Source organism: Microtus pennsylvanicus, chromosome 3 (genome assembly GCF_037038515.1).
Source record: "Microtus pennsylvanicus isolate mMicPen1 chromosome 3, mMicPen1.hap1, whole genome shotgun sequence".
NCBI lineage: Eukaryota > Metazoa > Chordata > Mammalia > Rodentia > Cricetidae > Microtus > Microtus pennsylvanicus.
In genome coordinates this window covers 142,571,439-142,587,341 of record NC_134581.1, presented here as the reverse complement: position 1 = coordinate 142,587,341, position 15,903 = coordinate 142,571,439, and the positions used below count along the sequence as shown (strand labels likewise).

Genomic DNA, 15,903 nt, shown 5'->3' with positions numbered 1-15,903 from the left:
AGTGCCATATTCTTCCTTAATGATAGAATATGGAAAAGAAAACTGAAGCCTAGTAACAAGCAAATTAAGGTAATCCCATAATCATATAGACCTTGTATGATGTAATTCATTGTATTAGTAAATACAAAATTACTAATCCATTGTATTAGTGAAAACAAAGCAGTAAAATTTGCGTTAGAAACGAAAATTGCCATATTACCTATTGTCCAGCAGGTGGCGCTGTTGCAGAATCGCGATGAAAACATGGTCCTGTTTCAGTGCCTTAGTAGATGTTAAAAACTGGAAAACGCAAGTTTCTCAACAAAGTAAATGTAATTAAATCAATTCCAGAGATGGAACCAGAAACCCAGAATCCAGGGGTAGAGAAGAGCAATCTGGAAGCTGCTTATGCCTCCATGTGACAGAGTCACCCTGAGGGGTTGCAGCTTTCAGCAACCGCGTGCTCTGGTTCGCGCCACTTTAAGAGCTGTGCTTGCAAGGGAGATTTAAAAACAACTCAGAAAAGAGCAAACCACGGGAGGCCAAGGCCGCCGCTGCAAGGCACAGGCAGCGGCTGAGGAAGCAAGGGCTCCCGCCAAGCCGAACTTGCGGCTGCCAAGCCGAACTTGCGGCCGCCAAGCCGAACTTCCGGCCGCCAAGCCGAACTCGCGGCTGCGAGCCGTGAGAGGTTCTAAAACCAAACGTTGGGTGCCAAAATGAAGGCGTAAGTCACAAACAATGCCACACCAATGTGGGATTATGATTAATAGGGTGATATTTATTTAAAGGGGAAAAAACTTACAGATCACTGTCCCAGGCAACGGCCCTCTACGCAACGCAACCAGGAGTCTAGTCGCCGGCGGAGCAGGAAGTGAAGAGAGAGAGGAGAGGGAAGTGGCCGCTTTTTTAAAGGGAGAGAGACCACGCCCCAAGGGGCTGGTATCTCAGCGGCGATAGGCTGGAGGAGTGGGAGGACCTCCCGCAACAGTTAGATAATTGTTTTGAGCAGTATTTGGAAGTTTGATAAGTTGACATGATAGCTTTTCTTTCTTTCCTTTTTTTTTTTTTTTTTTTTTTTGGGTTTTTCGAGACAGGGTTTCTCTGTAGCTTTGGAGCCTGTCCTGGAACTAGCTCTTGTAGACCAGGCTGGCCTCAAACTCCCAGAGATCCGCCTGTCTCTGCCTCCCGAGTGCTGGGTTAAAGGTGTGCGCCACCACCGCCCGACTTCTTTTCTTTTATGAAATGACTGTCTTATATAAAAAGCAAACCCTCATGCCACATGTGATTGTACACACGTGTAATCCTACTACTCAGTAGACTGAGGCAGGAGAATCATGAGTTCAAAGTCAGCATAGTGAATTTTAAGACAGCCTGGACTACATAGTTGATTAAGTACAAATATGCAGGGGTTCAGACTTCTGAGTATGCAGTTTATCCTGTCAGGATTTCCTTTTCTTGACTTTATGATAGTGTTTCTTTTCATATAAACTATAGATCAAGCTTGAAGTCCAGTTCTTTCATGACAGTTTCCCCTTCAATTTGTGTTTCTCATCAAAGGACACAGCTGTTACCTCTTTCTGTATTTTATGATTACATATATTTTTGTTGTTGAATTCTTTTTTTTTTTTTTGGAGAGAATTTCATATAGTCAGTCTGGCCTTGAACTTGCTGTGTATCTGAGGCTTAAACTCCTGACTCACCTCTGCCTCCTGCTGGTCCTGGGATTATGGATGCTGACCACTTTATCTGCCTCAAATTCGTGTCTTAACATTTAAAGTAGGTTATATACTTGAAGTTAGTGTACAGTTTTATACATTTCTGTAGTTCTGCTGTGCCTTGAATTGTATAACATATAGCTTCCATTTTAATTGCACATTTAATACTTTTATTTGATATTACTTAATTCTGTCTCTTTTAAAAATTTTATGTGTGTGGATGTTTTGTCTGTATGTGCCTGTGCATCACATGTGTGTCTGGTGCCTATGAAAGCCAGAAGAGGGTGTCAGAACGCCAGGAACTCTTCCTCTTGAAGAGCAGCTAATGTTTTTGAATATTTCTCCAGCTTCTGATATCACTTAATTTAACGGATCTGTGAACTTGGGTAGTACTCTGAATACTATTAACATCTTTGTTTTGCAATTTTTCAAAGATAAATTTAACACATACGTGACCCTGAAAGTCCAGAATGTGAAGAGCACAACTGTAGCAGTTCGTGGTGATCAGCCCTCCTGGGAACAAGATTTCATGTTGTAAGCACTATGCCTAAGTGTTTGTCTGGGATGACATGGGAATGCCATGTCAGGGATATCAGATAAAACAGTAAATGCGTCTGTGTGTGCCAGTGGTGTATTAATGTGCCAGCAGTGCTATGGATTGTTTAAAAATCTGTTACAGGAGCAAGTGAGGCTTGTGGTAGTAGGTAAGACACATTGCAGTTTTTTTCTCATTGATTTGTAATTTATTCTTGCAGATGAATGATGAATATGAGTAATTTAGTGAGTTGTGGATATTGCCTGCTCAGACTTCTCACTGGTCAATTCAGATGCTGTACAGTAGTACACTTAGCATAATGTCAAATGTAACTTTGTCTTTGGTTCTCAGAGGCTAAGGTGGTCATGTGTGTTCGAGACTGTGTGTATAGTTAAATCATTTCTCTTCCTTCCTTCCTTCGTTCCTTCCTTCTTTTGGTTTTTTGAGACATGGTTTCTCTATATAACAGTCCTGGCTGTCCTGGAACTTGCTTTGTAGACCAGGATGGCCTTGAACTCATAGAGATCTGCCTGCCTCTGCCTCCTTAGTGCTGGAATTAAAGGCATACACCACCACTTCCCAGCTCCTAAATAATTTCTTTAGAGCATGGTTCTCAAACTGTTTCTACTCTTGACATATTTTCTCCTTAAAAATAATTATTTGACTTTATGTATATGGGTATATAAAATAGGTATATGGAACAGACATTTACAATAATAAATAAATTTAACTTTTTAGGGCTGGGGATGTGGTTCAGCTGATAAAGTATTTGCTTAGCATGTTGGATACCTTGGATTACATCCCTAGCACTTCATATCCCCCCCCAAAAGTTTTTCTTTTGGATTAGGGATGTAGTTTAGGTACAATTTTCAGAATTGAAATTTTTTTTTTCCAAGACAGGGTTTCTCTGTAGCTTTGGAGCCTGTCCTGGGACTAGCTCTTGTAGACCAGGCTGGCCTCGAGCTCAGAGATTAGCCTGCCTCTGCCTCCTGAGTGCTGGGATTAAAGGTGTGTTCCACCACAGCCTGGCAATTTTTTTTAAATTTATTTATTTGTTATATATACAGTGTTCTGTGTGCATGTATGCCTGCCCACCAGAAGAGGGCACCAGATCTCATAGATGGTTGTAAGCCACCATGTGGTTGCTGGGAATTGAACTCAGTACCTCTGGAAGAGCAGCAAGTGCTCTTAACCTCTGAGCCATCTCTCCAGCCCATGGCAATTTTTTTTATTAAAAAAATTTACTTTTCATTTTACATACCAACCCAGTTCCCCCTCCCACCCCTTCTCTTGCCCCCCCCCCCCACTTCCCCTCTTCACACCTCCCCCCTTCCCAACCTGCAACCACTCCTCAGAGGGGGTAAGGCCCTCCTTAGGGAGTCAACAAGGTCTGGCATACCAACTTGAGACAGGACCAAGTCCGTGCCCCCCCCCCCCCCCCCCCCCCCCCCCCCGTCTCCTCCCTCACCCCTGTATCAAGGCATCATAGGGAATGGGCTCTGAAAAGCTAGTTCATGCACCTGGGATAAATCTTGGTGCCATTGCCAGGCACCCCCCCCCCCCCCCACCACACACAGATCGAGCCACATAACTGTCCACCTATATTTAGAGGGCCTAGTGCAGTCCCATGCAGGTTCCCCAGCTGTCAGTCCGTGAGCTCCCACTAGCTTGGGTCAGCGGTCTCTCTGGTTTCCCCCATTGTTTTAAAGGAAATTTTACTTTTAAACAATTTTTTTTTTTTTGGTTTTTCGAGACAGGGTTTCTCTGTGGTTTTGGAGCCTGTCCTGGAACTAGGTCTTGTAGACCAGGCTGGTCTCGAACTCACAGAGATTCGCCTGCCTCTGCCTCCCAAGTGCTGGGATTAAAGGCGTGTGCCACCACTGCCCGGCTCACTTTCTTATAACAATTTCTATAAACAATTCTTTATAGTTAGAGACGAAAGCAGGCTGTATACAAACGAGATGGATGTGCCTGTTTACTTTTTATGAAGCTCTTCTTAAGAAACAGCAATCCTCAAGGGAAAACATGTTAGCGTTAGACAGTGCAAAGATAAAACTCTTATGTTTCTATGCAGAAGGATGACATAATTAATCCATATGAGTCTATAAGAGAAAATCTTTGTATGTATAATATAATAAAAGAGTACAGTCCAGAGCAAACAGTAGTCTTGAATCGGAGGCGCGCTGTTTCAGGACCGTTCTTTGGCATTGTGTGGTGCAGTGGCGCGCACAGTACAGAGTTGCAGTGACATCAAGTGGTGCAGCACAGGCCAGCACTGCTGGAAACACCTCAGGTTCAGTCCATTGCACTTTGGATGTTGAGTTAATGGTTGGGCACCGTACGTTTGGGAACTTTGACTGTTTGCACATTTTCTGTGACCTCTCAGTTCAATTACGTGGCCACCATGTGGTGTAGCAACCCAGGGTCTAAGCAGCTGCCTTAGGAGATGAAGATTCCTTATACTGCTCCTATTTTAATGAACAAGGTGATAAGCCTCATGTACTTTTTCACACAAGAAATACCTAGAGTCAACTACTATGGCTTATACAAGCCTCTTCCCCCTAGTAACTGTACCATAGTATGGTATGCCAGTCTAGCCTTCCTGTTCTTTCCTGACTTGAGTCCTGTAACAATCCCTCCATTAGAACTCTTCCCACTGTGTGAAAAATTCTGCTCTTCTGTAGTCTCCCTCAATATAGCTAGCTGTATTTGTACGTGTTTGTTTTCCAATTGCCCAAAGAATTTTCTTTCAACCTTGCTGTGATTTGTGTGAATTTTTGTCTTTTTCCTATATTGAGACGTTGTGTGAATTTTGCTTTTTTTCACTTTTACACATAGACTTTATTAGCTATTTTCTTTCTTTCTCTCATTCCTTATTCCTTCTATTGTGTCCTTTGGTTGCTAGCAGCTCCATTCTCATCTGCCTGCCTTTTTCGTTCTTTGTGGTTTTTTTTAGCCTTTTCCTCCTCAATATATTTTGTATCTAACTGATATAGATTTTGGTATTTCTCAGAATATTTTATACTATATTATTATTTTATTTGTTGTGGTTTTGCAATAAAGGCTAACATAGCTCAGGTTAGCCTCAAGTTCAGTACATTGCTGAGCATGACCTTGAATTTCTAGCCTTTGTGAGGCCCCATGATTGGCTTCGTGTGTGTGTGTTTGTGTGTCTGTGTGTGTGCATGCGCACATCGTATGCATGTATGTGTTTGTGCATTTTAAGACATTGTAGCTTAGGGTTACCTGGAACTCAGTACACGGAGAATGACTTCTAAGTTGCAGAAACCCTTCTGCCTCAGTCACTAAGTTCTAGAATAATAAACATGCTTCATCATACCCAGATCATGTTATTTATATTTAATAGTCTGTATTTTATTAGCAGCACTAGGTTGGTCACTTCTTATAATTATTCTTTTTTATAATTATTTGAGGATCAAACCTAGAGCCTTATTCATTCTAGGCAAGCACTCTACTACCAAGTTATATGCTCCAGCCCTCAGATTCATTATTTAAAGAGGGCATCTTTACTTATTGGTGTGAATGTTCCTGACTCTGAATCTTGTATACACATGTGCCTGTATACCCTTGGTTGTGTTAATTAAGAAGGAAAACAAATTTCCTCTGGGCTCTGGGGATATAGAGTTCTAACTTCTTGCTTGTATGTTCTGTGCATACACATACATGAGAGGAGAGACTCCTCATAGAAGAGAAATCTGTGAAGAATAGATTTTCTTTATCTGTCCATGTCAGGCTGTTAAAGATTATGGACTATTTCTTTTATCTGGCAGCTTGAAATGCAATTTAGGAGTTGCATTGGGACTATATTTATGTATCCCAAGAAATGTTTCATTTTTAGATATAAATGAAAGACACTTCAGATAGATTTACAGATGTTGTGTGTACTTTTATTAGCCTAAAAGCCCAGTTCCCCCACCGTGAACAGCCTAAGTTAGTGACTGGGTTAATTACCTAATGTGGCTTTGGACACTTCTCCAGATACCTTGGAAGAGTTTTTGGAATTAAGAACGGGGTTTGATGTTAAGTGTCCTCCCACAAAGTACCAATTACATTTAAGTGCTTGGAAAATATTAATTGAAAAGGTAAATGAACTCTGTATTCTACTGTATTTGTAAAAGGAATACATTCTTTGCCTTATATGTTTGCAACATAGTTGGTATGATTTCTGTGACTAAAACTCCACACGCCAAATTTTTTTAAATTATTTATTTATTTTTATTTTATGTGCATTGTTGTTTTGCCTGCATGTGTCTGGGTGAGGGTGTCAGGTACCCTGGAACTGGAGTTACAGACAGTTGTGAGCTGCCATGTGGGTGTTAGGAATTGAACCTGGCTCCTCTGGAAAGAGCAGTCATCTCTTCAGCCCCAACTCCAAACTTTTTATAAGACAACAGAGAGGCCACGCTTTCTCTAAAGCACACACTTTGCACTTCCTGTGATGAGTAGCTCATGTTTTTCTGGACTGTCTTTTTTTTTTTTTATATTGGTAGCAACTGTTTCTTATCTTTCTTGCCTTTTTCTTCAAATCACCTTGTGTTCAACAAAAGCTTTCTAGAGAATATTCTTAACACTAATATATGTATTTTTTGTTCTACCATAACAGTGTGATTGTGCTTGTGATAGCCCCTACAAGCCAGTGTTCTACTGTATGTGACATTGCTTTTGTTTATACTTTTTCATTGCTCGAGATAGAACCCATGGCCTCACACATTAGAAAAGCACTCTATAGCCCAGCCCTCCCACCAATTCATGTGTTCTCAGAACCCCTTTCTTCTTCCTGGGTGCTATTTCATAAATCTTGTAAAGAAGGCTTTTCTTCCTGAAAGTTCCTTGTGTGTATTCCATAGATTTAAGTTAGGGCAGTGGTAATGTTAACAATAAAGCATTTAAAGTTGCTGCACAGGGATAGAAATATAGGCAGGCCTGAAAGGAATGCCCAAATCACCTAACCTCATGTTTAATGTGCTGCTGCATTGGTCTGACCATGATAGCATCTCCAGAGGGCAGAGGATATTGCAAAGGTCTTTCTCTTCCTCTTTGCTTCAGTACCTTCATCCCTACATCATTCTCTCCTTTCTTCTTTGTTTTTCTTTTGTTTGTTTGGATTTATTTATTTATTTTTTTATTAAAAATCTCTACCTCCTCCCCTCCTCCCATTTCCCTCCTTTTTCATCCTCCCCTTCCCTCTCCAGTCCTGATAGCAGTCAGGGTTCTCTGCCCTGTGGGAAGTCCAAGGTCCTCTCCGCTCCATCTAGGTCTAGGAAGGTTAGCATCCATTGTTTGGATTTTTTTTGAGACAGGGTTTCTCTGTGTGTAGCCTTGGCTGTCCTAGAACTCCCTCTGTAGACCAGTCTATCCTCAAACTCACAAAGATCCTCTTGTCTCTGCCTCCTGAGTACAGGAGTTAAAGACATGTGCCACCACCATCTAGTCCCTTCCTTCTTTCTTATCTCCTTCCCTTCTTTCCTTTTCTGCTTTTGCTGAGGTATAATCACTGTATAAAACTAGACCTATTACATATACAGCACAGGGAGATTGAACATACATACACACTTAAGTTCATAGTAACTTTTTGTTAATTGTAGGTGCTATTTTGTATAGCAGGCCTCTAGATCTTAACTTGAATGATGCATTTTTGGAAACCCTGTCTTACACAATAGCAATAAAATATAAAAACAAATTTATTTTCTCCTTTTCTCTCTCACCCCTCTTTATATCCTCTGCCCCATCCCTTCTAGAGTTTATGTAGCACTGACTGGCTTTGAACTTGTAGTTCTCTGGCCTCAGCCTCCTACACTCTGAAATTACAGGCATATACCACCATGTCCAGCCATGACCTTATTCTATGGATAACTGTTATAGGTTTCTTGAAATGGAAAGTGTGCTTGCAGCATTCAGGGATACTTAGATTTTTCCTAAAATAGATAGTAGTGAAAGTGTTCAAGGATAGCAAAGTAGGGAATAATAGTGTTTTCTTCCATGTCACCTGACTCTCCTCAAAGGGCTTTCTTTTTCCCATTAGTGAGATCAGTCGTCTGGACCTGGGCCTAAGTGTGGAGGTGTGGAACAAAGGACTGATATGGGACACAATGGTGGGGACTGTGTGGATCGCATTGAAGACTATTCGTCAGTCAGATGAGGTAAGTCAGTGTGTTGCCTGTTTGGAAGTATGGTTGCCGCCTTTGCCTTCCTTCATCTTAGCTCCACTTCAGCTGATATTTATCCATGCATACCTGATCCTTGTCTAATTAGAGGGCATGTGCTGTCCGCACTTCTGACCTCAACCAGAGGGTTAGGAAGTTGTCTTTAAACTGCTCTTCCCGGGCTGGAGAGATGGCTCAGAGGTTAAGAGCATTGCCTGCTCTTCCAAAGGTCCTGAGTTCAATTCCCAGCAACCACATGGTGGCTCACAACCATCTGTAATGAGGTCTGGTGCCCTCTTCTGGCCTTCAGACATACAGACAGACAGAATATTGTATACATAATAAATCAATAAATATAAAAAAAAATAAAATAAACTGCTCTTCCCTGTGTCCTGTGACAGGACTATCAGATATATATGTGTGTGGTCTGAAATCCTCATCTTAGACACTGTCCTGGGAAGAATGTGATTAAACCTCCTTAGCCAACTGGCTGGATACTATTTTGGGGTTTTCTTTCTCTGAGCTACTCCCCAGGCAACTGGTTTCAGACCAGTTTGGATATAAGGAATTGCCAGATGTGGTGGTGGGTATTTTTATTGTCTCTATTCATATTTAGGTGAAACTCTCAGTCCACCATCTCAGATTTGACTTAGATATCACTGTAAATACAAATTTGCAAAGAAGCTGTTCTTTTCCTGTTAGCCTGACTGCACTACAAGCTTCCACTGGAAGTGGGGATGTTGAAGGCATTGACTTCATTTTCTATATTTCTTTGAGTTTTGATAAGTCTGCTCCTCTAGGCAGAGAAGCACCTCATTTTTATAGCAGCTTTATTCAAGTCTTTCAGTGACAATTGCCCAGTGACGTAGTCATTAAGAATCCCGAGACTGAGTATTAGTTAACATTGATGCTTACTTTTAAAGCTTGGTACTCTGGAAAGTCTGTCCTCACCGGACTTCAGAGCTAAACACACAGTGAAAGCTGACCCCGGAGTCCCCATCTCAGCCGAGGGGAAAGCAGAGTCACAGAGCAGGTGGTGGTAATGGTTTTTCTCCCCTCTTATCTGGATGTGAGTGGTCCTCTGAGGCTCTTGAAGAAGGGAACTCAGAAGAAAGCACCTGGCTCTTGAACTACAAAGGGAGCGAATAAGGTTTAAACTTTAATCTTAGGCCTTTGTTTCCTAGGAAGGACCTGGGGAGTGGTCTACACTGGAGGCAGAGACATTAATGAAAGATGATGAGATCTGTGGAACTAAAAACCCAACTCCTCATAAAATTTTGCTTGATACAAGATTTGAATTGCCTTTCGGTGAGTCTATTTTGATGAGATTTTAAAATGATTTAATTCTCTTTACGATATTAATTGAGATTGTCTGATGTTTTTGTCAATGTCTGTTTTGTCTGCTTAGCCATTTTCTCTAGAGGCATACGTATTCATTTATTCTTTGCCCCATGGCATTTAACCCAAGGTGAAATATGTTGGTCTTCATTAAAGATTGCACATTATCTGAGCTTGGTGCTCAGTGCTATGTAAGTGGAATTAGGAGGATCCTTATAAATACAAGCCCAGGGGTTTGAAGAGATGGCTCAGTGGTTAAGAGCACTGACTGTTCTTCCAGAGGTCCTGAGTTTAATTCCCAGCAGCCACATGGTGGCTCACAGTCATTTGTAGTGGGATCTGATGCCTTCTTCCTGGCATAAAGGCTTACATGCAGATAGAGCACCATATATAGAAAATAAATAAATAAAACTTGAAAAAGAAAAAAGAAATACAAGGTCAGCCTAGTCTACACAGCAAGCTTAACATAAGGCCACACAGTGAGACTCTACCAACAAACAAGACACACTAAACATAGTGAAGCAGTGGTGGCACAAGCCTTTAATCAGCAGAGGCAGGCAGATCTATTTATTTATTTGTTTATTTATTTATTTATTTAAGATTTCTGTCTCTTCCCCGCCACCGCCTCCCATATCCCTCCCTCTCCCCCAATCAACTCCCCCTCTCTCATCAGCCCGAAGAGCAGACCGGGTTCCCGAGGCAGGCAGATCTTATCCATGGTCTACAGACTGAGTTCCAGGACAGCCAATCTACACAGTGAAACTCTGTCTTAACGTCCCCGAGAGAAAAGAAAACACTTTTAAAAAGAGTATACGCTTCAAGTTGTTATAGGTTTCTGTTACTACTTACTAAATGACATGAAATTTCTAACTTTTAGATTTAGTCTTTAAAAAAGACCATCTTGAAGTGAATATTCACTCGGTTTTGTTAATTTAAGATTAAAGAGCACTGAAAAAAGAATATACTTAATTGATTTTTTAGTTTTTGGATTTTTGAGACCACTCTAAATTCAGTACTAACTTTGAACTCAGAGCAATTGTCGTGCCTCAGCCTCCAGTGGTATGTGCCTCCATCTGCCTCTGCCTCCCAAGTGCAGGGATTGAAGGCATGCGCCATCACTAAGGTCTAGCTTGCAGTTTGTTCTTGACTAATACGTTATGTGGCACACAACTGTGTAATGCTTTAAAGAGTTGACAAGTGAAAGTTAAGTCTCTTTCCCAAGCCAGTTCACATTCTTGTAGGCTATATAAGAATATACTCCTTCAGTCTATAAGCATATATATGACCTTTCAAACTCTTTTATTTATAATTTTAATATTTTTAGGGGCAGTCTGGCTAATGTAGCTCAGGCTGGCTCAGAACTTAACTTGTTAGGACAAATTGGCTTCAGTTTGTGATCTTCCCATGTAAGTATTCTAAGAGTTGGTCTTATAGGAGTGTGTTGGCCTCATACTCTTAAAACGCAAATAATAACAGTCTTGAAGGGTTTTTTTTTTGTGTGTGTGTGTTTTGAGACAGAGCCATTTCTGTAGTCAGGTCGGCTTTTTTTTTTATTAAATTTATTTATTTATTAAGGATTTCTGCCTCCTCCCCGCAACCACCTCCCATTTCCCTCCCCCTCCCCCGATCAAGTCACACTCCCTCATCTGCTCCAAGAGCAATCAGGGTTCCCTGACCTGTGGGAAGCTCAAGGACCGCCCACCTTTATCAGGCCGGCTTTGAACTTAACTATGTGTTTCCATCTGGCTTCAAACTCACTGTGATCCTCATCCTTCTGGTGCTTTCCTGTCCCTTGTTTTCCATTGAGCTAAGAACCAGCTTGGAATTCTTCCCTTTTAAAGGATGAATAATGTTCCATTGTGTATATATAAGTAATTTTATTTTTCATCTATTTATTTATTTATTTATTTGGTTTTTTTCGAGACCGGGTTTCTCTGTGGTTTTGGAGCCTGTCCTGGAACTAGCCCTTGTAGACCAGGCTGGTCTCGAACTCACAGAGATCCGCCTGCCTCTGCCTCCCAAGTGCTGGGATTAAAGGCGTGCGCCACCACCGCCCAGCCTCATCTATTTATGTTTTTTATCTGTTTTGTTTATTATTTTATCTATTTCATCATTTTTGGACACAGGTACTTTAACTCTTGGCCAGTGTGACTAAATGTTGTTAAGAGCTTTGATGTACAAATATTCCTTTGAGATTCTTTTAGTTATTTTAACTATATTCCCACAAGATGACCATGAACTTGTAATCTTATCTCCTTAGCTTACTGAATATATTGAAGTAGAAATGCATACCACTGTGCCTGCCTGTATTTTTAATTTTTTGAAGGCAAAATAAAAATTTAAACATCTTTATATCCCAAAGTATAGCTTTTCTTCTAATCCCTTGGAGTGTTTTTTTTTTTTTTGGGGGGGGGTCTGGCTGAGTGAAAGGTGGTATGATTACATAAACCGTAATTTTGGCATCATACTGACATCAGTTTTAATCATAGCTTATGGAGGAACTCAGCCATAGATAGAATATATATCCTCTCAGAGATTTAGTTCCATCCTCGTCAAAAAGAGAATCAGGAACCGTAGTTTTATTATATTGCCTTTCTGAAATAGTCAGTAATGTTCACGGCATTATGTTAAAATTCATCTGTCACTACCACCTTTCTAATTATATTCATTTGTCTAAATAAAGTCTTATTTGCTGATGACTGACTTATTACCAGCTAATATAATCTGTTCTTTTTTATTGTAGACATCCCAGAGGAGGAAGCCAGATATTGGACCTACAAATTGGAGCAAATCAATGCCTTGACAGATGATAATGAGGTAGGAACTGCTTTATTTGAAATATTGAAAGATGGGGAAAATCTCTCATCCATTATAGATTTTCCAGGGAGGGGGCAAGAGCATATTGTCTGAGGCATTACAGTTGTGGTAAGAGAATCTAATCCATGGCTTTACATTTTCAGACACATGCATTACCAGTGAGCTACAACCCACTCTGTAATAATGAAGCTGTCATTATTATGATTTTTAGTTTCTTTTTGAGACAGGGTCTTGCTCTATAGCCTTGACTGGTCTTGAACTTGATATCCTACTGCCACAGCTTCCTGAGGACTGAGAGTACTGGCATGCACACTGTGCCCGCTATCATGAATGAGGGCAGGAGAAAATCTGAAATTTCAGTAGAAAGCTCCATCTCCCACTCTTCCTATTTCTCCCAGTGCTGCTCAGATGGTAGTGTTAGTCTGACTCTGGGCTGTTGAGGAAGGAGCTGATAGCAGCCCCTCTTATGTAGAGAAGTAAAAGGTGTTTCTTCTGTTTCTGCTCATATTATTATGGATATTAATTTATCATTATCCTGAATCATGTGTACTCTTTAGCACTGTTTAAACCATTGCTTTGCTTGGTCCTGTTGTCAAGACTTATCTCCAGCTCTGAGTCTGTTGTATAAAGAGAAGACAGTCACCTCCATCTGGGGCATCAGGAATGGGAGAGTGCTTTTGTTATTGGCAGTGTAAAGAGATTTACTTTGAGATATGTTAGCTATTAGAAACACAAATTGCCAGGTATGGCATTCTTTAATTCCAGCACTCAGGAAGCAGAGGCTAACAGATCTCTCTGAGTTCAAGGCCAGCCGGGTCTACAAAGCAAGTTCCAGTACAGCCAAAGCTGTTACATAGAGAAGCCCTATCTTGAAAAAACAAAAACAAAACAAACAAATAGTTATGAGATAGCATTTGAGTGCTATTTTATATATGCTATTTTAGGAGAAATGTGGAAGAAGGCAACCTATGAGAAACACCTGAGGATCAGGGTCCAGATGAGGAGCTCAGGTCCAGAGTCTGGATCCATGACCTTTAGTAGTCGTTGCACAGCAAAGCCTCCTTCTCTCCTCTCTCTCTGTCTCTGTCTCTGTCTCTCTCTTTTTTTGTGATAGAGTCTTTCTGTATTACCCAAAAAGGCATTGAACTCATCACATAGCCCAGACTGGCCTTAATTTCATGGTGAGCCTCCTGCCTTAGCCTCTTGGTGTTGATATTTCATGTCCGTACCATCATGCTTGTCCCTGTGAATCTTTTGCTTTCTGTTCACTTTCTAGGGATCAGAAGGACTACATTTACACCTTTATTTTCTGTTCTGCTGCCTTGTTCTTTAACACCTTTATTGAGTCATAATTCATACCTATCATGCAGTCACCTGTTAAATATACAATTCAGTGTCTTTTAGAATATTTGCTGCGTTGTCTGTGCATATATCCCTACAATCACTTTTGAACATTTTCATTACAATATAACATAATCTTGTGCCCTTAACCATCTTTATTTGATTCTTCTCCCTCGTCAGCCATAGACAATCACTAAATTCTGTTTTTCTATAGCATATTCTGGACATTTCACATAAATGGAATTATGCAGGATTCTTTGTGACCATCTTCTTGCAGCTAGCATGTTTTCAAGATTTTATTGTTGTGGAATGTATCATTCCTTCTTTTTACTCCTAAATAATTCTTTATTATGTGGATCTTAAGCATTATGGTTTTGAATCAGGGTCTCACTCTGTAGTGCTGGCTGTTTGGGAACTCACTGTGTAGATGTCATTAATAAGAGGACTTACCATCATGATCTACTTATGTCTGAAAGGCTCCTCTTCTGATTTTTTTTCTAATGTCGAATTCAAATTTATTTAGTCTGATTTCATCCCCTAATAATCAATAGTATGTTTTAAAACAAATTCTTGATACTTATGTGTATGGATATTTTTCTGCATGTATAGTGGTGTACCATGTACATTCCTGGTGTATGTGGAAGTCAGAAGAGAGCACTGATGTTCTGGAACTGGAATTAAATAGTTGGGAGTCACCCTATGGGATGCTGGAAATCAAGTCTGGGTCCTTAGAAGAGCAGTAAGTGCTCTAAACCACTAAGTTATCTCTTCAACTCCTGAGGAATAATGGAGTAAATAAATAAAATAAAATTTGTAATAAGTCATCACTATTATTAGTACTTTGATATCTATTTTTAAAGTACTTACTTTACTCAACAAATGCTCTCAAATTTAATAATTCTTAGCTAGATTTTGCATCTTTTTTTTTTTTGAGACAGTGGTATCTCACTGCATAGCTCTGACTATCCTAGAGTTTGAGGCTGGCCTCAAAATTAGAGATCTGCCTTTGCTGGGATTAAAGCAGTGTGCCAACATCGCCCTGTCGGGCTAGATTTTGCATCTTTAAATAATATTTTATTCTCTTTCCAAACTTTAAATCTTTGTACATTTGAATTTTATGCATATATTTTTAATTAGCAGACTTAATTTTTAAAAGTAGCTATGATTTACAGAAAATTGAGCAGATGGCTCAGTTACCTCTTCTCTCCCACCCCTACCCTGTAGTTTTTTTCTATTACCAACATCTTTCATTAGTGAGGTACACATGTTACATTTAGTGAACACATATTAGCATATTATTATTAACTAAGGATTTTATTATTATAAATTTTATAGTACACTGAAGAAATAAAGCTTGACTATTTTTATTCTAAGGAAGTTATAATTTTTTGAGGAGATAGATCCGTTATCCTAAAGAAAGCATGTCTAACCTGCAGCCCACAAACACGTGTCCCAGCGTAGCTTTGAATGAGGTCCAGCATTTGTAGATGACAGCAGCATGTCATTGTCAAAAGTTAAATACCTCTGTGTATGCAAAAAGAAAAGGATAGATAGAGGAGGAGAAGAAAGGAAAACTGGTATTGATAGTTGAAATATATATTTACATATATATATGTAAATATATATTCTTGTGTATGCTTCAGATATCTTACCTGGGCATAGTAGTACAGGCCTGTAATTCCAGTACTTTGGAGATAGACACAAGAAGATCTAGAGCTCTGTAGCTTTGGAGCCTGTCATGGAACTCCCTCTGTAGACCAGGCTGGTCTTGAACTCACAGAGATCCACCTGCATCTGCCTTCCAAGTGCTGGGATTAAAGACGTGTGCCACCACCGCTCAGCAACAATAAGGGTTTTAAGCATCTGAATTTTGTTGTATGTTGTGGGTATTGTCTTGGAATGTTGACCTAACCAGGCTAGCCAAAGGATACAACAATTATATTTTTATTTATTATAAGGGGAAAACTCACAAAACAGGAAATGAGAAATCCAAGCACAGCAGTGTCCTGCAGGA

General features: G+C 40.2%; 1 protein-coding gene across 5 annotated transcripts in view; it reads left to right on the top strand.

The window, feature by feature from the left end:
* The window catches only part of Unc13b (unc-13 homolog B), a 210,996-nt gene that overhangs the window by 55,819 nt on the left and 139,274 nt on the right, over window positions 1-15,903 (top strand). For 4 of the 5 annotated variants that reach the window (XM_075967442.1, XM_075967440.1, XM_075967441.1 and 1 more), the window contains exons 3-6: window positions 2,129-2,228; window positions 8,273-8,390; window positions 9,578-9,701; window positions 12,475-12,548. In XM_075967442.1, the coding sequence (XP_075823557.1) occupies window positions 2,129-2,228; window positions 8,273-8,390; window positions 9,578-9,701; window positions 12,475-12,548 (416 nt within the window). The remainder of the gene's footprint in view (window positions 1-2,128; window positions 2,229-8,272; window positions 8,391-9,577; window positions 9,702-12,474; window positions 12,549-15,903) is intronic. The other variant, XM_075967443.1, reaches the window with a different exon arrangement.